A 23,598-nucleotide genomic window follows, 5' to 3' on the forward strand; every position below is an offset into this window, starting at 1 on the left:
AAAAGCTAACAAAACAGACTCCCCTGAGTCAAGGCAGGTGCAAATCTTGCTGCCTCTGAACTGCCAACCTAACTACAACAGAGATGGATGCTGAGTCCCATTGTGGCCCTGTTTCTTAAGGAGACCAATGGGCCCTTCCAGTGGTTTTCCCTTTGCCAGCTGGCCCTGAGGCTTGCTAGTAGAGGGCTACTAGCAAAAAAAAAAAAAAAAAAAAAAAGATGATTTTGCTCCCACACTGCTGCAGTGCAGGTCGCTCCCACACCAGGGCCAGCAACACCAGACTTGCCAACTACCACACTCAGGTGGCTGCACAGCCTGTGCTTCAGGTGAGACATTTCCTCATGCAGTTTTCCCATAGAAGGTAGATTTCTAGTAAATTCCATCAGCAGCACACTACAGTGAGTTCTCTGCCATACATGAAGCCACAGCTGTGCTCAATCTATTAGATCTGGGTGTTGGGACCTGGGAGGGCTCTTCTTTGTGCTCCATCTCGCCCCTAGTACAGCTGGCTGGTCCTCACATCTGCTATTCTCATAGTCTTCTCATTTCTCTTTACTCCTTTCTAGCCAATCCTGCATGATACTAATCTCTTATTATAGTTACTAAATCTTTATTTTAAATGTCCCCCATTCAAATTACAGCATGATATCTGTGCCACTCCTCATAGTACCAGGTTATTTATTCCAGGTGAGTTTACCTTCTCTGCTTATGAAACTCAGTACCACCTCTATCTGGGAGCTTATAGAAAGCCTCATCATTCGTGGGCACCACACCCCATGTGACAAAGCATCCCACCAGGTGACCCACTCCTGGCAAAGGAGATGCCTAACCATGGAACCACTGATTGTATCATATGCCCCACCATCCATAAGCAGCCAGCTTCAATGGTGAATGCAAATTTGACTTCATGAACAAAAGAAACTGAATTGACAGCTACCATAAGGCTTTATTGCTCCAAAAGAATTTTCCATCAGAAAGCAGTCACTGTATAAATCTAGTGTAACAATCATAACTATACCACAATTTAGATGTATTTTCCAATTATAATTCAATAATAAAACCTGAGAATTCATGATCTAATTATTATTAATTTAAAATTATTCATTTTTTGAATACCTCTTTTAAAATGAGAATTATTTAATCATGTTCATCTCTTTCTTTAAAAAAATTAATCACAAGGGCTGGCTAGGGATGTAGCTCAGTGGTAGAGTGCTTGCCCAGCAAGCCTGAAGTCCTGGGTTCAATTCCTAGTACCACCACCACCAAAAAAAAAAAAAAAATCATTTGAAAAGAATTAATCACAGAATCAAAGATATGGGATGGGTTAAGGCATTGAAATGCACTTATTTCAGGAACAGTTTTTGCTTAGATATAATTAATAATATTAGAAAGAATGATTTTTTCCCAAACAAATTATAAGTTCTTATAAAGCGCAGATGCACATTCTCAAGATGTTAAGGCACTCAGGAACAAAAGATAGCTGATATTCCTTGGCTTAGAGTTTGGCTTTCTCCTTATAAGACTCCTTCATCCTCTTGACAAGAGAAAGGTCCCCAACTCCTTCAGGCCAGTTGTCATGATCTGTTAAGTGGAAAACCCCAAGTTAGCAAAATTTAACCTCCTTTGTCCTCTTAAATCCAACTTAGTCCTCTTCTGTTTTCTCTGGGGCATTCATGCAAGAAAACAAAATCCAAGCCGGGCGGGGTGGTAAATGCCTGTAATCCCAGCCACTCGGGAGGCTAAGACAGGAGGACTCTTAGTTCAAAGCCAGTCTCAGCAACAGTGAGGCACTAAGCAACTCAGTGAGGCCTGTCTCTAAACAAAACAGGGCTGGGGATGTGGCTCAGTGGTCGAGTACCCCTGAGTTCAATACCCAGTACCCCCTGACAAAAGAAAAAAGAAAACAAAGCCCACAGGTTTTACAAAGGGACCTGGATTTGAAGCTCTGGTCTGCCATTCACTAGCATTTCCAAATTTAGGGAAGTTACTTTTTCGGAGCCTCAGTCTTATTATCTATCAAAATATTTTAAAACTGTGAGGGTAAACCTGACACCATCTGTACAGAGCTGGGCATACTGCAGACATTCAATAAGTAGTATCTGCTTAGTAATAATTTTAAAATAATGTGGTAGCTTGCACCAGGTATTAATAATTGCATCCCCAACATCCAGTGCTCATCTCCCCTTTGCAAAAGGCTCTTTTTTTTTTTAATCCAGAAGGGTCAGAGGAGTGACCCTGCCCTGGTTTGGTGGTGAGGGGTTATAAGCTGTCACTCAGTGCTCCCCATCCCCCTGGCTGTGGATAGTGGTTGAGAATGGGCATTTGCTTGAGCTGGTCTAAAACAGAGTGGATCTCAATATTTTTTAAATTAATTCTAGGACAAAGTCATTCTCTACTCCTTGCTCTCTACCTAGCTAGATATGAACTAAAAGAAGCAGGTGATCTTAGGAGCAGCTGGCAGCCATCCTACAACCAAGAGAGCCAGGCTTGAGAGAAAGCTGACCTCATGGAAGCAAAAACAGAGGAAACAGGAGGGGAAAATGTCTTTAATAAGATCACTGAGCTACTTAAGTCAAATCTCACCTGCTTTCCAAGCGTACTGCCGCTGCATTACAACCCCATCACACAAATTCCAATTGATATTAGGCCAATTTGAGTCACTTCCTATCTGACACATGCATTTTCTAATTTGATCTTTCCAACAGTCCCCTGAAATAAATACTATGTGTATCATTGCATTGTAGGAAAGAAAAGAGGGACCTACAGAAATTAATTTCCCCCAAAACTCAACATTTGAGATAAGCAGGGTGAGGTTTCTATCCCAGAGATTCTCACTTCCAAGCTGGCAATCTAAAACCCTGTACTGAAGTCTGAATGCTCCTAGTCAATATGTAGGGCAGCACATTCCTAAAAAGTAGACGTAACTACTCTCCTCAAAAATTTAAAGAATATTTTGTATTGATAAAAACAGTATTAGAATTGCAAAAGTAAATCATTTTGTGGGAGACTTAGAGAAGCAACCACCTTGGTATTTCTTTCCCTCTCTAAAAGAAAAACAATGCAACTCACCCTAACAAATACTGACTCAGGTCTACAGAAGAGGGAAAGGGAAAGGTTCTCAACTACTCTCACTATTTTAAATACTTTCAAAACAATGAGGCATAGCCATGCAGGCATTTTTGTCTTATGTCCTTGGAACAATAGTATCTTACACATATTACCATGCACATCTTTTAGTAAAGAAATACATAAGGGAGGGGACAATAATAAGTAAAATTAAAGTTCTATGGTAACCGCTTATTAATGTATAAGAAATCTTATGCTTGGACTAGAATAATACTTAGTAAGAATAAGTTGAACCTGGGACCCTGATATGAAATTCAAACATGAAGGGGTTGTATTAACCACACCTTAATTAGCTTGTAGCCACTGAGTCAACTATTTTTAGCAACAGAAAGCCAGGTATATTTGCATTTTGTACTTCTTTCTGTGTGTTTTGAGTGATTTATAGTTGTTAGCTTCTGTGGATTTGTTTTGTCATTTGCAAAGTGATGATATTAGACTATCAAATTTCTTAGAAAACTTCTAACCTCAAAGATCTCTGGTCTAGCCATTAAATGTGAACAACGCATACACACAGACATATCAACACATCCCACACATAAAGACGTTTTGTCTAATATCAATATTTGATTACGACTATAAAAATACTTCTTTATATATATCAAAATGACTTAATATAGCAATTATATAACTTCACTTAACATATATCCTAAAGAGAGGGCAAAACAGCACAATACCACTGATTCTTCTGTTCAGATATGCAAGCCACTTACTGGAGGAAAAAAGAAGAGTTAAATATATGGCAACCTCTTGACTCTTCTCTATCATTCCTTGTATAGATGCACTCACAGAGGGTTTTTCAAGGTTCAAATTCCATCAACTCATGCACACACAAAAACTTCTTAAACATTTCAAGTTAAGATCTATAATAAATATATCAAGGTATTTTCTGCACCTGGGATCATCTCCTTGGAAATCATATCCTGAAGATAAGCAGTTTGCACATTTGATATCCTATAGGAGTAAACCTCTACAACTTAAGTGGCCAACACCTGAACGTGAAAAGGCCTACAGCTAGTGGCTATTCATTCCCTAGCTACTCACCTGGTACATTGTATGAGTGTGTGTACAGAGACTGGCCTCCGTCCACACTCACCACCTGTCCAGTGACAAAGGAAGCTCCAGGAGACAGCAGGAAGCACACAATGGAGGAGACCTGGAAACAGAGGCACGTGCACATAAAAGCAAAGTCTCTTTCTATCTCTATGTGCTTCACCTTCCCGAGGAAACTCATCTCAAACCACATAACTGTAATGTAACTCCTACATGTGCAAGCCACAACCTGCCAGTACCCAGACAGCTTCCCTTTTCTATTTGAGCATTATTAAAATCAGGTAATCCATCAGAGGAGAGGTAGAGATACACAAAGGAGCCTTAGAGAGTATCCAGGAGGACACACAAAAAGAAGCCCAAAGTGAACACAGGGCTGCCTTTCTGCTTCTTCCTGCTTCCATTTCCCACCACAATCCCCTTTTCCATCACTGACATATGCCTTTTATATTTTGGTCCCTGAAATAGTCAATGAGTCTGTGTAGCAATACACTAGCATTCTGATGTATTCAGTGCATGGTCCTGTCTGGCCCAAAACTCAGCAGCAACACAGCACAAGTTTCTAGAAGAGGGACTTCAGAATCCCACTGCATTCCCTAAAATCTTAAGAGTCAATTGATGAGCTCAGCAACATCTACTCCAAAAACTAAAGAGAAAGAAAGAATTTATATCAGTGAGCCTATAGAACCAGAAGCAGTTTCTCAAAAGGTGATGCTCCTAAACACCTGACACTCCTGATTCTCCTTCACTTAAAAGATGATAGCTCATGGATTAACAGGCCAGCCAACAGACGGTGCAAAAGTTCAATCTTCTTACAGGTACAGGACACAATCAGGCCAATACTTTATTCTTTATCTCACTATAGCTACCACAATCTCTCCTTCCCTTCCTTTCTCAACTCTCTTTATTTGTTTCAGAAAACTTCCATCTCTCTTGCCCTAAAATATAACATTATAGGCATTATGTGTTAACATAAATGACATTTCAGGTAAAAACAGGTATAATTTTCAAAATAACAATTTTATACATTTGTTTGGTATATTTACAAATCTCTTTAATGTCTGGCTCAATAGTAAACAGCTGGATTCTCACTTTTGCTTCTGCATTCATCTGTTGCAATCTGTTGTTTTGATTAAAGCATATGAAGAAAATCTGGCTTCTAGCATATATATAGTTATTTATAGTTGGGAAGGAAGGAACATTTTAATAGTCTTTTTAGATAACTATGGATTTTCTTTTTTATATTCAATAAATGGTGTTTCTTAAAGATTAGTTGCAATATGGAGTCTGAAACCATGGCAATGAACTGCTTGTACTCTGTTCTATTAAACACTTTCTCACACTTTGGCTCTTTCACCCAGATGTGATTTTGACCTTTGGGAAATATTGATTCACTGAGTTATGTGTCTTAACTGTGGACACACAATTTATGATATAATATCAAAAGACCACATTTGATATGTCTCCACCCATCTCTTCAGGAAAGTCTTTTAAGTATTTGGAAGCTGGAAAGCCATGGTGACAGGTGCACAGAAATTCTAATTTTCCCTTGAAGTCTTGAATTTTAACTTTAACAACAAATATTCTCATTCACTTTCTTTTAAAACGATAGCCCAATTTTGTTTTGAAAAAATGTCAACATAGTACCCAAGTGTGAATAACTGTAGTATCAGTCATTCTGTCAAATGAAAAAAGTGGTTGACTCCATTCTCAATTCAATTGCCTGTTCTTTTCCTTTGAGGCAGCCATTCATTATACTTCTCTACATAGCAGAAAAGCTTTATGTGTATTGGTGTTTCTTATTTCATCACACAAAATATTAAAAGGATGTGTACTCAGTGATTGAGATTTAATGAATTAATATTTTTTACTGCTTCATCAATGATAAGCCAAAGTGAAACTGCCACTCCTGAGGCCTTCTAGTATCACGACTACTGGTACAGTATTGTTTCCAGCCAGGATTCATGCTAAGGCTGCAGCTGTCTTTTCCATCACTGCTTTGGTACTGTCAACCCAAATGTCAACACAGTGAAAAAGACAAATCAGGTTTCACTGCAACTAAAATGTTTTAATCTTGCAAATCCCTCCCAAAAGTTTTAGGAACACCGAGGGTTGGGCCCATATACTTTGACAGCTGTGGATGTAGGTATAACATGTTTCTATTCATTCTGGTCTTTCCTGTTCTTCATTAAAACATTTTGTTTTGTTCTGTTTTGTTTCATTTAGAGCTAAGTTTACTCCAAGGTATTTTAGTTTTTATTATTACTGTGGAAAAGAAACCCTTCCTTTGAAAAACTACAGTTTAAGATTATAATGCTGTGGGAAGAAGATTGCCTCTAGATAGGGAAGAGGGGTGGGAGGGAACGGGAGGGAGAAGGGGAATTGCATGGATGGTGGAAGGAGACCCTCATCATTGTACAAAATACATGTATGAAGATGTGAAAAAAAAAAGAAAGAAAATAATTTCTTTCCTTTTCATGAAAAAGAAGACTCAAACTCATAATAGAATGCATGTTTAGGCATTATGTTCATAGACTTTTTTTCTTACTTTTGCTTCATTTTTTTTTTAGCACCTAATATATGTTTGTTTTCATATCATCAAAATTATTTCACCTCTATCCAAGAAATGCTGTCATATAAATTAGTGAAAATTTTGGAAGCTAGAGAGGAAAAAGGAAAAGAAAAGTGGGGGAAATCTCAATAAAATCAACGGGAAATCAGTAGAATAGAGGAAAGGGACCAAAGGGAGGGAGGACAGGAAGGAAAGAGGAAGTACTTCAAAATTATATTGGCCAAATTATATTGTTGTATTGTGTGCATTTATGAATATGTAACCACAAATCTCACCATTATGTACCATTATGTAATTATGTGCATTACACAATTATAATGCACCAATAAAATATGGAAAAAAAAGATTATAATGCTGGCATTTGAGAAAGCTATGGATTTTTACATACTCCAGTTGAATCAACATACTGAAATCTCATATGGGAATTTCATAAAGCCCTAACCATCAGACTCTCGTAGGGTTCTGTGTACCCACAAATACCATGTGATAAAAGGTTGTAGCTGAAAAACACTGAAACAAGGAGAACACGCTGCTCTTCATTCACCCTACACTCATTCCTCAGTAAAGGCTGTTATCAACAGTCAAAACACAGCCAGATATTCCCAAGATCCAAAGAGCACAGGAGAAATGGTCGGTGGCAGTGCAAAAAACAATCTCCATCAGGCAACCAGCCCACCTCAACAGGACACCATGTGCTATGTATAAGCCATAGTCACTCTGATGGGTGCTAGAAATACACATTACCTCCTCGGGAACTCCCATTCGTTTAGCTGGAATATTCTGGAAGGACCTTGCAAACATGCTTTGTCCATTATCACCATAACTGTCAGCAGCAGTCTGGGAATAGATTATTCCCTGTGTTTAAACATAAAAGAGGAATACAAGCATATAAAATTAAATTTTAATCGTAAAGACATCAAAGCAGTCTAACAATCAATACCAAAAATTACATGGCTTAAGTTTACTAGAAAAGTGAACATTTCTAATATTTAATTTTTCCCAATACTGTCAACGAGGTATAGCTGACCACTGTCTACAGATGCACCACCTGAGTGCTCATCTGTGACCTCTTCTCCCTTAAAAACCAGCCAATCCCTGGATTTTTTCCATAGGAGTGTTGGTTTCCGAAGAGCATAATTATATAAGATCAGTGAGGCATTTAAATGGGAACAACAGGTCAGGGCACTCTTTCAACTTTATCTTCCACTAGGCAGCTCGGCTTCAGGAGGGAAGATTAGGCAATGCCTACATGAGACTTAGAAATACAGCATTTTCCTTTTCACCTAGTGTGGAATAAAGTAACAAAACATTTGAATCCAAAATAAATAAACTACAACTTTAATTGTTTCAGAATACTTCCACCTCTCTTGCCCTAGCTTTTCAAGGGCATAAGGCCAGGACAATTACTTGAAAACTGTACGTCACAGGATAATGCTATTTGCTCTAGATTCTAGCTAGAGGTCACGGGGAGAAGGAGAGAAAAGATGAAATTTCTTCAGTATGAATTACTCTGAATGATACTAGGGAGATATTTTGGTTTCCAATCAAATGATGTAGAACATTTTATTTAAAGAGGATGAAATATTTTAGAAGTACTAAATTTTAGATATTAAACCTAAAAAAAATCTCTAAAGGACACACAGAATTAACATTGTGCTTTTCACACTGAATACCACTGAAGACTTTTTAGAAACACTTCTAGAAACCAGTATTTCACAATATCAACATTAAGAATGGCACTATAGAGCTGTGACTGTGGCTCAGCGGTAGAGCACTCGCCTAGCATGCATGAGGCACTGAGTTCAATCCTCAGAACCACATAAAGTAAAATAAAGACATTGTGCCACCAATAACTAAAAAAATAAATATTAAAAAAAGAATGGCACTGTAAATAATTTGTGCTATAAATATCTGAGTGTATTATGGATTAGGTATATACTTGTGGAACACTAAAGCAATCTGAGGTTCTGGCTAGAGCTTGCAATTTTGTTAGAGAGAAAGTTTCTCTACTAACTTCAATAAGTTAGTTCATACTTAACTTCCACCAAATAGCAAACTAGATCTATAGATAATATCCAAAGGTATTATAGTGTTTCAGATGGAGAGATTACTACTATCTTAGCAATGACCAGAAAACATTATAGAAAAAGTAGAATTTAAGCCAAGTTGTACAGGATGAGTGAGATATTTCATCTCATGTCTCTCTTGGAATCCATGGCCAATATATAATACCAAGGAGACTTAGCTGTAGCTTACTTCATAAAAATGAGCTTTTGAAGTTGACTATGAGTATATTATAAATTTCCCCATCATTTACATTATGATTCAGAGAAATTTTCTCTTGACTTCTAATTGATCTTTTCTTTTTTTTTCTGATTTGATAGCTCCTTTCCAGAACCCTGATATTCATGTCCTCTCCTAATAATTAATGATAAGCCAAAACAATAACAAAATTATCTAGAAAAATTTATTCTTCAAAGCAGTGTTTCTTGACTTTCACTATGAATATAAATTTTCTAGGCTGCTTTATAAAATGCAGATGCCTGGATTCCATGATTTGGAGTAAAGTTCAAACATCAATATCGTTTAACATTTTGCAAATAGTTATAAAACACACTGAGAATCACCCGCTGAATTTAACCTTGTTGACAAACTGATTGTCAATCAAAGACTACTTCTGTAATGCAACTTTGAGATTTTAATCTATCTTTTAAGTCAATCTTTTATAGTACACTTGTATATTTGTTACCTATGTAGCAAGTAGATTGTTTGTTACCAACAATACAACTTAACAACAACACAAATGGCATCTAAAGAGCACAATTTGTCAACAGATTTCATATACAGCATTTACTTACAGGAGCAACACAATTGATCCTTACTCCACTGCTGGCCCATTCTACAGCTAAGGATTTGGTGAGATTGTAAACACCTTCCCTGGAAGCTCCACTGTGCCTTTAAGAACAAAAGATAAGCATTACAATGAACTTTTGTTGAATATTTTCTTCTTAATTAAGGTTGTCAGGTGTACCAATGACCAGGCAAAACTCTCCATGAACAATTTCGTTATGAGTCTCTGTATTATTGAGTCTCTGCTAGACAATGGGGGGAAAACTGGCTATTTTAGTAGTAAAGAGAGACTTATTTTGGCTCATGTTCTGGAGGTTCAAGTCCAAGATAGGGCAGCTGCATTTATTAAGGTGTTTGGCAAGGGAGGCACATGGTGCCATTTTTGGAGCAAGTATCACATCTCAAGCGAGAAAGATAGAGAAAGAGGCCAGGGTCCCACAGTCCTTTTTGAGAGCATGCTCTCAATAAGTTAAGGATCTTCCACTCAGCTTCACCTCTTAAAGGTTAACAGCACCTCCCAATATCACTGCCATGGGGGCCAACCCTTTACATATGGACCTTTGAAGGACCCTTGTCCAAACAATAGCATTAGAAAAGGGCTGAACAAATTATATTTCATGCTTTATAGAGTGGCATTACATTAGATCACCATAAAAAATAAGAAGAAAACTCTTTAGATGCTGGTACAAATACATCCCCAACATATGCTGTGCATTTGAGAACAGCAAGATACAGAATAGTGTTTCTAGTATATCACAACTTTTACTTATAGACAAGGAAAAGAGATGCTCAAAAACTAATATTAGTACTTGCCTGGGTGAATGAGAAATGCCTGAAAGAACTGATTTTATTTCTTCTAAGACCCAAGGAAGGTAAACAAGTAAGAAAGGGTAATAAGCGGAAAAGGAACTACAATGGCATAATTTGCCTGCATTCTATACTCTTTTGGGGTAAGGTGATGTTAATTCCCACCCCTTGGCCATACTCAGTCCATGTCCATGTGGTGTTGACCCCAGTTCCTCAGACCTTGGGATGACCATGCATGGAAGAGCCACAGGATTTGGTTGATGGCTACACTCGTGACCCAAGCAGGGTCAGTGTTATGCTTTGAATATGAGGTGTCCCCCAAGAGCTCCTGTGTTAATACGGGAATATTCAGAGGTGAAATGATGGGATTGTGAGACCTATAACCTAATCGGCCCATCCTAGTTCCAATGAACTAATGGGGTGAAAACTGTAGGCAAGTGGGGCATGATTGAAAGAGGTGAGTCACTGGAGGCTGCCCCTGGAAGGGGTCATCCTCGCTGAGGCCCCTTCCCCATCCCTGCTTCCAGACCCCACCATGAGATGAGTCATGCTCCTCTGCCACACCTTTCTGCCATGTGTTCTGTCTCATCTTGGGCCCAGAGCAATGGACTAGCCAATCATAGACTAAACCTTTGGAACTGTGAGCCAAAACAAACTTTTCTTCCTCTAAGTTGTTCTTGTCAGTCTTTTGGTAACAGCAATGAAAAGCTAACTCACACAGTCACCTAATGGGAATCCTCTCTAGGACTTGCTAGTACTGGCATTGTTAGAATTATCTTTCTCAGCACTATTTGAGAAGCACTCTCTCACTGGAGAGTTAGGAAGAGCAGGAATGTTGACCTCTGTCTCCTGTCAGTATTCTTTTTTTGCCACACGTAGGCCTGCTTGGAATGAAACAAAGCTAAAAGGAGGGCACCTTCCTGCCAACATCATGTCTAAACCTACAGTGTCCCTAGTTCGGGGACCAGCATCACACAGGATGCAGAGCTTGCTCTCAGAGCTTCTCATAAAGCAGATGTGAAGAATGCACAGTTCTGACAAGTTCTCACCTGAGGCTGACACTGCTGTTCCAGAAACCACATTTGGAGAATCACTAATCTAGCTTGAATTATATTTCTATCCCATACAATTGAAGGGAGTCCTGAATAATACAGGAAGCAAATAGGGCATCAGAATTTGCATAAAGGAAACAAACTATCTACTTGTAGAGTGGCTAATTAAAAGTTTAAACTCTAAGAATATTTTGGGGGAAAAAATCTGGGTTTTTGTTAGGAATAACAATTTAGCAATTCTGTCTAAAATTAAATAGGTATATTCATGGTATTCAGATCTAAGTTAACAAAGATCAGTTCAGTTTCATGTCCACACCTTAACACAGAAGCTGTCCTCCATCAGTGATGGGTAGTTTAGTAACATTTGGATTACAGTTGCCAGGTAAAATGCAGGACACCCAGTTAAATGTGAATTTCAGATAAATAACGAATAATTCTTCAATTCACGTACTTAAAACACATTTATAAAAAAAATTATTTAGCTGGGCATCCTGGTTTTCCCTCTCTTTCTCAGTAAACATGGCAACCCTAATCTGAATGGGCATGCTTTAGAAGTACATTTTAAAACTTCAAATAAAATGAAATGCTAAGTATTGTTGTCACAACTCATTGAAGGCATTAATCATCTTGATTGAGGGTATTTTTCCCTACCCCACTCTATCAACCCCATTCAGAGGACAAAACCCAAAGACATGGGAAGATAAAATGTAAAAATGCTTACGCAGCAAGTGGAAATCCACTTTTAATAAGGACAATGATATTAACAATAGATCCTCCGTGCTCTTTCATCCAGAGTTTGTAAACTACAGAAAACAAACAACAATCATCTTAAACAGTGTCCTCTTTCCTGATATCTTGTTCCAGCATGCTGCTTACTGGATATGCTTTCCAATTTAATTTATATTTCTTCTTTTAAAAAGCCTGATCACAGTACAATTTACATATCATAAAATTCACCCATTTTATATATATAGTTTAATAATTTTAAGCAAATATACAAATTACACAATCATCACCACAATTCTGTTTTGAACATTTAAATCACCCCAAAAAGTTCCTTTGTACCTATTTGAAGCCAAATTCATCCCTAGGTAGACTTATCCTTTGTTTTTATAGAGCAACAAATTTTGCATTAACCTTTTCTGAACATTTCATATAAATTGAATCATGCAATATATTGAGGTCTTTTGGATCTGGCTTTTTCTACTTAGAATAATGTCTGTGAGGTTCGTCCACATTGCAATGTGTGAATAGTTCCTTCTTACTGCTGAGCAGTATTCCATTGTATAGATATGCTACATTTGTCCATTCATTAATCACTGATAAACTTTTGGATTCTTTCCACTTTGGGGTGATTATGAATAAAAATCTTTGTGTGGACATGTCATTTTCCTTGGATAGATATTTATAAGTAAAATTACAGGGTCATATGACATCTCTATGTTTAAATTTTTAAATCCTTTTTTGGTGCTGGGGATTGAACCCAGGGCCTTGTACATGCAAGGCAAGCACTCTACAACTGTGCTATATCCCCAACCCTTATGTTTAACTTTTTAAAAACAAACTATTTTCCAAAGTGGGTCCACCACTTTACATTCCTATCAGAAATACAGAGGGATTTAGTTTCTCCACACTTCCATTGTCCGACTTTTTTATTATATCTATTCTAATGGGTATACAGTGGTAAAATATGGATTTTCCTAATGACTAATGAGGTTGATCTACACATCTATCCTTATGTCAGCATGACAGCATCTTAAAATCAAGAAGTAGCTTTGAAATCAATAAGTGTAAGCCCAAAATTGGTTTGGCTATTATGGGTCCTTTTCATTTCCATATATATTTTAGGATAAGCTTTTCAATTTCTACAAACATTGATAGGAATTCACTGAATCTATAGATCCATTTGGGGAAAACTATCATCTTAACAATATTGAATCTTGGGGCTGGGGATATAGCTCACTTGGTAGAGTTCTTATCTCACATGCACAAGGCCCTGGGTTCAATCCCCAGCACTACAGAAAAACAAAACAAACAAACAAAAAACAATATCAGACCTTTCAACTCATTAATATGGAATGTCCTTACATTGCTTAAATCTTCTTTAATTTATCAGCAATGTTTTATAGTTTTTGACATACAAGTATGACACTCCTTTTGCTAACTTCATTCTTAAATAATTTATTTTTTGAGGCCCCATTTGATATCAAAGCACTCATTCTATTCACACAAAGCAAGACAATGCTAGAAGTACCTCCAGACTCTCTTCAACAGAAATAGGAATTTTAAGAATTTAAATATCAGAGAAAAATGATACCCAATTCTTCCTAAAGCTTTAGCAAAAATAAGAATGCCTTGCCATTACTTAATCAGACTAACTTTTAAAAATGACAAAAAAAAAAAAAAAAAAAAATGAAGGTGAAACCCTAGTAAGGAAGATACAAACTATAATGTACTTAAATTTTAGACACTTTTTTTTTCACATTATTTGCACATTGCTAAAATCAGGATATCTTTATAATTAATGACATCTTATAATTATTAGTATTTTTCACTTTTTCAATAACATAGAATGGTGGGACATTTCATAAGTGATTACACCTTTGACTTAATAAAACACAGTGGTTATTTTTAGACAATATGCTATAATCCTAGAATACCTAATGGATAATTCAACAAATCATTAGATAAAGCTGCAAATCATCAGATAAAGCTACAAGATGAGCCTGAAAAAAATACTTAATAAACCAACAATCACCCAGCTGAAAAATAATTGGAATGAGCTGATTCAAAATAGCAAATCAAAAAAAAAAACTAAGTATAATCATTAATTTTAAAATGTGAAATCTATATGACAAAAACCACAAATCTTTGCCAAAAGATAGAAAAGAATGATTCATTAGTGAAAAGATAAGTTATGATGGGGAAACTGAATATGTAAATATTATAATTATTTTCAAATTATTAAGTTTAACAACATTCAATCAAACTCCCAACATGATTTCTGTGGAAGAAACCCGACTATAAAATTCATCTGAAAGAATGCATAGTCACGAAGAGCCAAGAAAAGTTTGAAAATTCAAAGAAACAAAGCAACATTTGCCAAATCAAATGTTAAAAACTATATAAAACCATTTTATAATAGTATAAGAAAGGAGAATAAGTTTATTTAAATTACCCTACATGGATTTTCTGCTTCAGGATAAATACCACTATATAGTTTACAACTCTAAAATCATTTTTGTTTCTGAAATTCTGACACTTTCTAGGGTTCAGATGTGGGTATTTCTTCAAGTTATCTGAGACAGACAACCAATAGAACATACAGATACCAAGAACAAATGTAAAAGAAGAAAGGCAAAGGTACAAGAAGAATGTTTCCTAAAACATGGAAGATTTATAAGCAACTACCAACATGAGAAGAAATCACAGTAATTGTAATATAAAATGATTTGGAGAAAGCTAGAATGTTGTTTCTTAATATCCAAATTAGAGAACAAACCCCATAGTCTAAATGGATTAAGTATTCTTTTTTCTTTTTTCCAATTTTCTTTTATGGTTGTAAAATACTCATAACATAAAATTTACCATCTTAACCATTTTGAGTTTACAGTTCAGAGTATTAAGTACATTCATGTTATTGTGCATACATAGCCACCAACCATTTCCAGAACTTATTTCATCTTGCAAAATGGCAACTCCATGCTCATTAAATAATAATTTTCCATTCCCCTATTCCCAGACCCTGACAACCACCATTCTACTTTACAGATCAAGAGTTCTCTTACAAGAGTTGAAAGTATTGGTGTTTGATGGGTTTTAAAGCAGCATAATGTATACAATGGAGAGTACATGTGGATTTGAAAGACTAGAGTCTAAGGCTTGCTTTGAGGTGATAGTGGGTTAGTTGGACTAAACCTATGCTAGATATGATACTTTATATTCTACCTACATCAAGGAGGCACTGTGAGTGTCAAAGGAGATAACCATTGTAAAAATTACTTCTGCAAACTTCAATAAAACTTTAAGAAAATTAAAATACTTTCAAGAGTTGACAATTTAAGAATATCTCACAGGAAACTTGTATAAAACTGACTTTTCTATTGTTAAAATAAGGTCATAGGAAATAATCTTTATATGCTTATTCTCAAGATAAGAATAAAATAAAACAAAAACCCTGTTTTCGTGCAGAAAAGATACAAACATGGAATGGGAAAAAGTGAGGAAGGACTTGGATTCGAATTGAGATATCAAGATGAACTCATTATTTTCCTCAATATACTATAAAAATGCCAAATATAAACAGAAAGAGACAGAATGACATGATAAAGCCCAGAGGTACTTTAAAGATTAGCTACATTCCCAGCCCTTTTTATTTTTTATTTTGAGACAGGGGTTCACTAAGTTGCTGAAGCTGGCCTGGAACGTCAATCCTTCTGCCTCAGCCTTCTGAATCACTGGGATTAGAGGTGTGCACCACCGTGCCTGGCTCATAGCTAATCTTGTTTGATCTACACTCCCATTCATTTGTCTACTTCTCAGCTAATTTTGGAAGCCAATTCTAGATATCTTATTATTTCATCTATGAATACTTATCTTTGAATTAGAGGAACCTTTTTGGCAACATAATCTCAATACTTAATTAAAAGTACTTAATTAGCGATAACTTCTAAACATCATGAAATATCCATTCAGTGTGTACATTTCTCTGAATGTGTAATCATTTCTTAACAGTGTGTCTGTAGGAATCAAGTTGCAAATAAAGCCCACACATCACATTAGTTGATATGTCTCCTCTTCTCCTCCAGTGTCCCCTTCACCTCCTCCCCCTTCCATATTTGTAGTTTTTTGGTTAAAGTAGCTGGGTTGTATTACAATTTTTTACAGTCTGGATTTTGCCAACCACACTCTATATTATCATTCAGTATGAATCCTGTCCCCCATATTTCCTGCAAAATAGTAGATTCTATTTTGATGTCAATAAATATATAATGACTTAATTTTAAAAATCATCAACTTGTAACCTCCAAATTAGAAATGAACTCTAACAAGGATCAAAAATGCCATTAAAACTCATTGGGTAGAGGGTCATGGTGGTATATGCCTATGATACCAGCAGCTCAGGAGGCTGAGACAGGAGGATCACTAGTACAAAACTCAGCAATGGCAAGGTGCTAAGCAACTCAGTGAGACCCTGTCACTAAATAAAATAAAAAATAGGGCTGGGGATGTGGCTCCGTGGTTGAATGATCTAATAGTCAAGATCTTAAATAAGTGATCAAATTCAGTTAGGATGAACAACAGCAAACTACAGCCCTCCAGATGTAATGTAATAAGAAGTAGATAGGTCATACATATTGGGTTCTTTCCAGAAATCTTTAAAGCGAATCTAATCAGCGCAAGAACAGTAACAGAAATCCAGAACATGGGACATTCTATAAATCAATGTTGTAAAATAAAAAACAAAAAGAGCATTTTTATTTGTTTTTAGATTAGAGGAAACTAAACAGACAAAAAAAATCTATGAAGTTTTATATTATCCTAGATAAAAATGAATGGGGAATACATGTTCATGGTATGAGGCTTCTGAGCCCCTACAGGTTTCTCTTTCAGCCTTCTCCATGATCTCTCTCTCCATAAGAACAGATATTGCAGATATTGATGACACTCACCTGCTTTGCACATGTAAAAGGTGCCTGTCAAGTTGGTTTCAATCACAGCATGCCATCCCTTTGAACTGATATCTTCAAAAGGAGACAGGAACTGGCCTCCTCCATTGTTTACCAAGAAATTGATCTTACCATAAATAGCTAAGGTAGATTTGATCAAATTATCCACCTAAAGAAAAACATTAAAAGTTCAATAACCTAACTTGCTATTTGGACTGCTCATTTATTCTAGAAGTGTGGCAGAGCTTACACTCTCTGACAGTGAACACCAACTCTGAGTACTACAACCAATGAACTTTTGGTCAGCAATGAGCAAACATAAAATTCCTACCCCAATGAGTAGTTTGCCAGTGTCCAATACTCACATATCATAAAATTAAAATTGTAATTTTGACAAGACATACCTAAAAGTCTGTATCAATTCTAAGTATAGAAGGTCTCAGGCATATTAATTTGTGACCTACCAATCATGAATAAGGAACAGTGATGAAATCAGGTCAAAATGAACATTAACAAAAGTCTTACGCAAGGTGTGGTGGCACACGCCTATAATCCCAGCAGTTTGGGAGGCGGAAACAGGAGGATTGCGAGTTCAAAACCAGCCTCAGCAAAAGTGAGGTGCTAAGCAACACAGTGAGACCCTATTTCTACATAAAATACAAAACAGAACTGCAATTGTGGCTCAAACCCCTGGTTCAATCCCCAGTCCAAAACAAATATTAAAAAAAAAAGAAACGCCATAAAAGACAAGAGGCCCTTTAACACATCCTTGCTTAGCTACCCTGTCTTGCTTTCTTCCATCCCCTTCTCTTGAGTCACTGGTTCAATAAATCATCAGCCCAAAAATCTTCTTACAGGCTCTGTTAGACAGCCCTTTCTGAGATAGCTACCACAGCAGAGCCTGAAGCACAGCCAGGTTTAGGCATCACAAATGCTAATGAAAATTAGTAGATATATTTGCATTGATACATTAGTAGATATATTTGCATTACCTCCTCTTCTTTACGGATGTTGCATTGCAGGGGAGTGACCTGAGCCTGGCTGGAGGGAGGTAGGGTGAATTTCAGTTCCTCTGCAGCAGATTTTAGTCTTTCGATTTTCCGGGATGCAATGACCACATTACACCCTTAGGAATAAATAGGCAGAGAACAAATAAAGAAGTTTTCATGAGTTGTCCAAATTCCAACAATAATAATGTACAGAAGACATTTTGTGTGCTGTGTTCCTTTAAACAACAAAAACAAACAAACAAAACCTAATCAGAATGTCTTCTCTGGACAAGATGGAATAGTAGAAAACTGAAATTCTCTTTAACCTGAAACACAAAACTGGATAAAATATATGAAACAATGGTTTTCAGGCATTGGACATCAAAAAAGCACTGGACTACAAACTGTCATCTCTGAGAGCAGAAACAAACATGTCAGCCCTATGATTATGCCAGCTTATCACCTGGAGAAAACTTCCAGACCACAGCACAGGAGGGACTCATTCACAGGTCAGATTTCTACCTGAGTGGAAGGGATGAAGTTGGAAGTCTAAGAAGTCCTAGCAGCTGGTTATACAGGGTGTAGAGAGACAAGAGACACCAAAATCTGCAGAGTCCTTCTTGAATCCTCAGCAAAAGTACTGACGGAAATATATGAACAGGCTAGAGAAAGAACTTCCCAAAATGAGCAGAAGGAACAAACCCTGTCCTGGGAAACAACACTGGGAATAGTTATTATGCTGACTAGAAAAAATGTTTTACCTAGATGGTGCTTAGATGTTTCACAGGGTGAAGTGAATAATGGTCTCAACAGCGAGGTTAAGTTAGACATAAACTAATTACTGAGACCAACACTTAACTTTAAAAAGCGAGTCTCCTTCAAAGTATCAAAATATTTTAATTTAACTTTCATCCCAGAAAAAAGGCTTAAGAATACTTATAAGAATATAAAAATTGTCATCATCCAACAAGGTAAAATTCAATCCATAATCCAGCATGCAAAGGAACAGGAAAGTAACAACCCATAATGAAAAGAAGAGCCAATTTATAAAATACCCCAAAATGACACTGATAGTACAATTAAATAAGCTCCTGTTAAAGAAAAAATCTTAAAACCAGCCAAAGAAAAACAATGTCATACATACAGAACATAAAAAGATAAGGACTTTTTCACAAACAGTGAAATCCAGAAGACAGTGGCATAACATTACCTGTTGTATGAAAAAGAGAAAAATGAATAAGATTGTGGACTTAGAAATCCTGATCCAGTGAAAATATCTTTCAAAAATGATGGCAAAATAAAAACTTCTCGGACTAGGGTTGTGACTCAAAGGTAGAGTGATTGCCTGGCATGCACAAGGTCCTGGGCTAGATCCCCAGCACTATAGGGGGTGTCGGGAAGAAAAAGAAAAAGTACCTCTTCACACATATGGGAACTAGAAGAATTCATCAGCACAAACCTGCTCTTAAAAAAAAAAAAAAAAAAAGAAAGAAAGAAAGTGCTTCAAACAGAAGAAAAATTATTCCAGATGGAAAGTTTAATCTACACAAAAGAGAGAATCCGTGATGGTAATTATGTGAGTGAGTGAATAGGGAGATTTTTCTTCTTCCTATTCAAATCTCTTTAAAAAGCAGTGATAATTTAAAGCACAGGTAATAACAATGCATTGTGGGTTTTAAAATACACATACATTTTTTTCTTTTTTTCTTTTTGGTACGATATGTCAAGATCATTGTACTGTCATGTGTAACTAATTAAAACAAATGAAATAAAATATACATACACATAAAATGCTTCCCACCTTCTTGAGAACAATAGTCCCTTGTTTTGCTCAATTCTAACATATACTAATTCCAGTTGCCTTATCTTAGTTAAATGCCACCAGTCCTTCAATAACATGAACCAAGTTTGATGATGGTACATTAGGTCTGAGAAACTACATAATATACAAACTTTCCTGCTAGCTCTTCAGCCTACAAAGCAGTAGATAAAAAATTCAATTCACATCATGGAGGGTGACTTATCAAGTCCTTTCTTTCAAATGGTACAAAGGGGCACAGGAAAACATTTGGGGTGACAAATTCCTTTCAATCTTCAACTCAGAATACCACATTTATTAAGCACCTTCTAAATCCCTGATGACAGCACTAAAAGTGCTGTCTTGTCACAATTGCCACTTGCCTTTTACTTTCCTTTTAACTACCGTATCTAATTCATGTTCTGCTAGAGTAACAGAAAGAGAATAATTAACTTGAAGACAAAGTAAAAATGTGTTTTGTCTGATATATGTAAGCTAGAGAGAAAAAAGGAAAATAAGGGACCTCATGAAAACAGAAGGGAGATGGAGTTAGAGAAGATAATGCTAAGTGAAGTTAGCCAATCCCCCAAAACCAAATGCCAAATGTTTTCTTTGATATAAGGAGGCTGATTCATAGTGGGATAGGGAGTGGGAGCATAGGAGGAATAGAGGAACTCTAGATAGGGCAGAGGAGTGGGAGGGGAAGGGAGGAGGCATGGGGTTATTAATGATGGTGGAATGTGATGATCATTATTATCCAAAGCACATGTATGAAGACACTAATTGGTGTGAATATACTGGGTATACAACCAGAGATATGAAAAATTGTGCTCTATATGTGTAATAAGAATTGTAATGCATTCTGCTGTCATATATAAATAATAATAATAATAAAACAGAAGGGAGACCAGTAGACTAGAGGAAGGGGTGGAGGAGGGAAAGTAAAAAGGGAATAAAGAGGAATGAAACAAACTAAAGTATGTGTTACACATATAGGAATGTATCATAATGAATTCTATTGTTATGTATAATGATAATGTGACGATAAAAATACTTTTCAAAAAGACTGGCTTGAATTCAACTTGAGTAGTCTTGAGTATTCCTTGACAGAATCAAGACTTCCTCTAACAGCATCTGTCAATCAGAGAAAAAGGTATCCAATTCTGTCTCCTACCGCTTTCTCTTGTTAGCTGGGGCTTTCCGGTGTTCTCTCAGCAAAAGGAAAAGCCAAATCATGTGGATGTGAAAGACAACCCAATAATCGCCATTTTACTCAAGCTGTAATTCAACCCCCAAAACAGTGGCCTTTTCACTGGAAAAGAATAGATAATATTTTATTCTATTTGCCTAATTTGGGTTTACATAACAACTTTCACTAAATAACCATTAATTGTCATTAAAAAATAAAGATGAGAAAGTCATAACAAAAAATTATTTTATATTCTTCCATTAAAGGAAATCCATTTTCAATACAACAACAAAAATGTTTGGTTTTTTTTTTTTAGTATATGAAATATTTTTCTTGGGAGAAGCTCCATCACTTTTATCATCATCCCAAGATTACAATATCACTGTGTTAATGTTTCAGTTTGTGCCATAATAATAGTCTGCCACCTTTCCCACAAGGATATAATGTTTGGCCAATACAAATTTATCAAAAACAAAAAACTCAAATGCATGAAAATATACTGAGAGTTCTGTCAGGTAAACTAGGATCCTACAAATCTGCTGAGAGAAGCCAAATGCCTACCCCTTCCATAAAATGATCACCAATTCAGATTTTCTTATAATTGTTTCATGAAAGGGGACAGAGTTTAGTGTTAGGAGTGGAGAAGGCAGGAATAGTAATCTGCAACACCAAAGCCAGAACAGGAAATGTTATTTTTCCTCTTAAAAATGTATATATTTCCATTTCTTTAAAATATAATAGTTTTGTTTGTTGTTATTGTTTTGTTTCTTAGTTCATACCATGCCAGATCTTGGAAACACAATAGTTACCAAGATAATTTACATGTTCATTAAAAAAAAAAATTGAAGGATTAGGAATAGACCACTTGCCCAGTATGCAATAAGCCCTGTGAGTTCGATCCCCAACAACAGCAAGGGAAAAAAATAACATACTTTATATACAGAGATATGAAAAATTGTGCTCTATATGTGTAATAAAGATTGTAATGTATTCCACTGTTGTCGTGTATTAAAAAAAAAAGACAATTTTAACCAGTCATAAAAAATGCTATCAATGTTATAAACTTCCATCCAGTCTTTTTATTTATTTTTCATTAGCAATCAAACTGAAATACTATTTTCTTTATAATCCTGTTTTGTCCAATTATATGGTATGCATTTCTCCACATGACGTCTTCAATAGAAAGATTTATTTGTGTCAATATAATATTTCATTGTGATTGATTTAACTATTTCCCTCATACTGGATATTTAGGTTATTTCTAATTTTTTCACTACATGAATAATATAATACCCATGAATTCAAATCTTTTCTTGCCTCATTGTTTCCTTGGAGTAAATTCCTGAGAAATGAATTACTAAATCTAGAGCATGAACACTGTAAAACTTTTGGAATTTTTTTTCTAAATATATTTTTCCTGCCTTTCTCACTCCCTCATCAACACTTCAATTTTGTACAAGGTTTTTAAACTGTTAGAAAAACAATAGTATCTTATTGTTTTATTTTGTATTTTATTACACATAAAGTTGATTATTTTCTCAGATACTTATTACCTCTTTGTATTTTCTCTTTTGTAACGCTTAGTCATATCTTTAGCCTATTTTTCTATCACTATATTGGCTTTTTGTGTATTTGTAAGGGCTCTTTATATAATAAGACTATTTGTCTTATGTTGTAAATTTTTTCTTTATAATCCTTTAAACTTTTTAACTCATTGAAGATTGACGTCTTCAGATAGGTAAGTTTATCTGTTTTTCTCTGGGTGGTTCTTTCCTTGTGTATATTTACAAGGTCCCTTTTTCATCCAAGTTAAGATAGATATTTACTATTTTAGGGGAGGAAGATTATGACAAGAGATGTGAGAAAATAATATGAAAGGAGCCTCTCAATGTGTTGACGACCTTTTCTAACTAAATGAACCCTCGCCGTGCTTCATAATCACTGGAATTGGGCAGCATTTAGAAGGTTAATTTTAAAACAAATACACAATTCCATGGCATGTGCCTACCTCAGGCACAGTACGTTTGGCTCTAAGCCCCTGTAGTTTATACCTAGTGACTCCAGGTCCAAGGTTTCTCCACGATTTCCAAGAAAGAACTCTTCTCCCTCCTCGCAGTTGTAATTTGGCTCACCCCTAAGACCCCTTTGCTTTATAATGCTACCCTACCCGGGCCCCGCAAGCAGCCTCTGGCGTCCAAACCCGTTACCGTAGCCGGGCCTTTGCAAACCCAAGGCTCTAGGTGCCCAGGTCAAGAGACCTGCACGCGTACCCAGGTGCAGAAGCTCCTTCGCGATGGCCTTTCCGATGCCGGTGGCCCCGCCGGTGACGATGGCCGTTTGGTTCTGCAGCAAACCAGGGGCCAGGCAGCTCTTGCCCTTTGTCCAGGTGCCCATAGTCCCGGAGCAACAGAAGTGTAGCGCCCGCAGGACTGCATCAGCTTAGTTACCCAGAGGTAGGCGGGGCTAAGGGCCCGGACCCACGTGATCATCAAATCCCGC

General features: G+C 36.4%; 1 protein-coding gene across 1 annotated transcript; it reads right to left on the reverse strand.

The window, feature by feature from the left end:
* Positions 1-926: 926 nt before the first annotated feature.
* On the reverse strand, positions 927-23,555 carry Pecr (peroxisomal trans-2-enoyl-CoA reductase). The gene is made up of 8 exons (XM_015481346.2): positions 23,370-23,555; positions 18,116-18,249; positions 17,127-17,292; positions 12,176-12,257; positions 9,604-9,700; positions 7,490-7,600; positions 4,168-4,279; positions 927-1,581 (listed from the first exon to the last, which is right to left on the reverse strand). Exons 1-8 carry the CDS (start codon positions 23,491-23,493, stop codon positions 1,496-1,498), a joined length of 912 nt encoding a protein of 303 aa, XP_015336832.1. The 5' UTR covers positions 23,494-23,555; the 3' UTR covers positions 927-1,495.
* Between the last annotated feature and the right edge of the window lie 43 nt (positions 23,556-23,598).

Source organism: Marmota marmota, unplaced genomic scaffold (assembly GCF_001458135.2).
Source record: "Marmota marmota marmota unplaced genomic scaffold, marMar, whole genome shotgun sequence".
In the NCBI taxonomy this organism is placed as follows: Eukaryota; Metazoa; Chordata; class Mammalia; order Rodentia; family Sciuridae; genus Marmota; species Marmota marmota.

What these genes read in the sequence shown, in the direction of transcription:
- Pecr (XM_015481346.2), bottom strand. Translation starts at nt 23,493, where the DNA reads ATGGGCACCTGGACAAAGGGCAAGAGCTGCCTGGCCCCTGGTTTGCTG. An exon ending in AGTGGATTTCCACTTGCTGC is followed by an intron (nt 9,701 to 12,175) that starts GTAAGCATTTTT and finishes TTGTTCTTAAAG; the next exon opens with GCACAGTGGAGCTTCCAGGG. An exon ending in GAATGGGAGTTCCCGAGGAG is followed by an intron (nt 4,280 to 7,489) that starts GTAATGTGTATT and finishes CTCTGTTTCCAG; the next exon opens with GTCTCCTCCATTGTGTGCTT.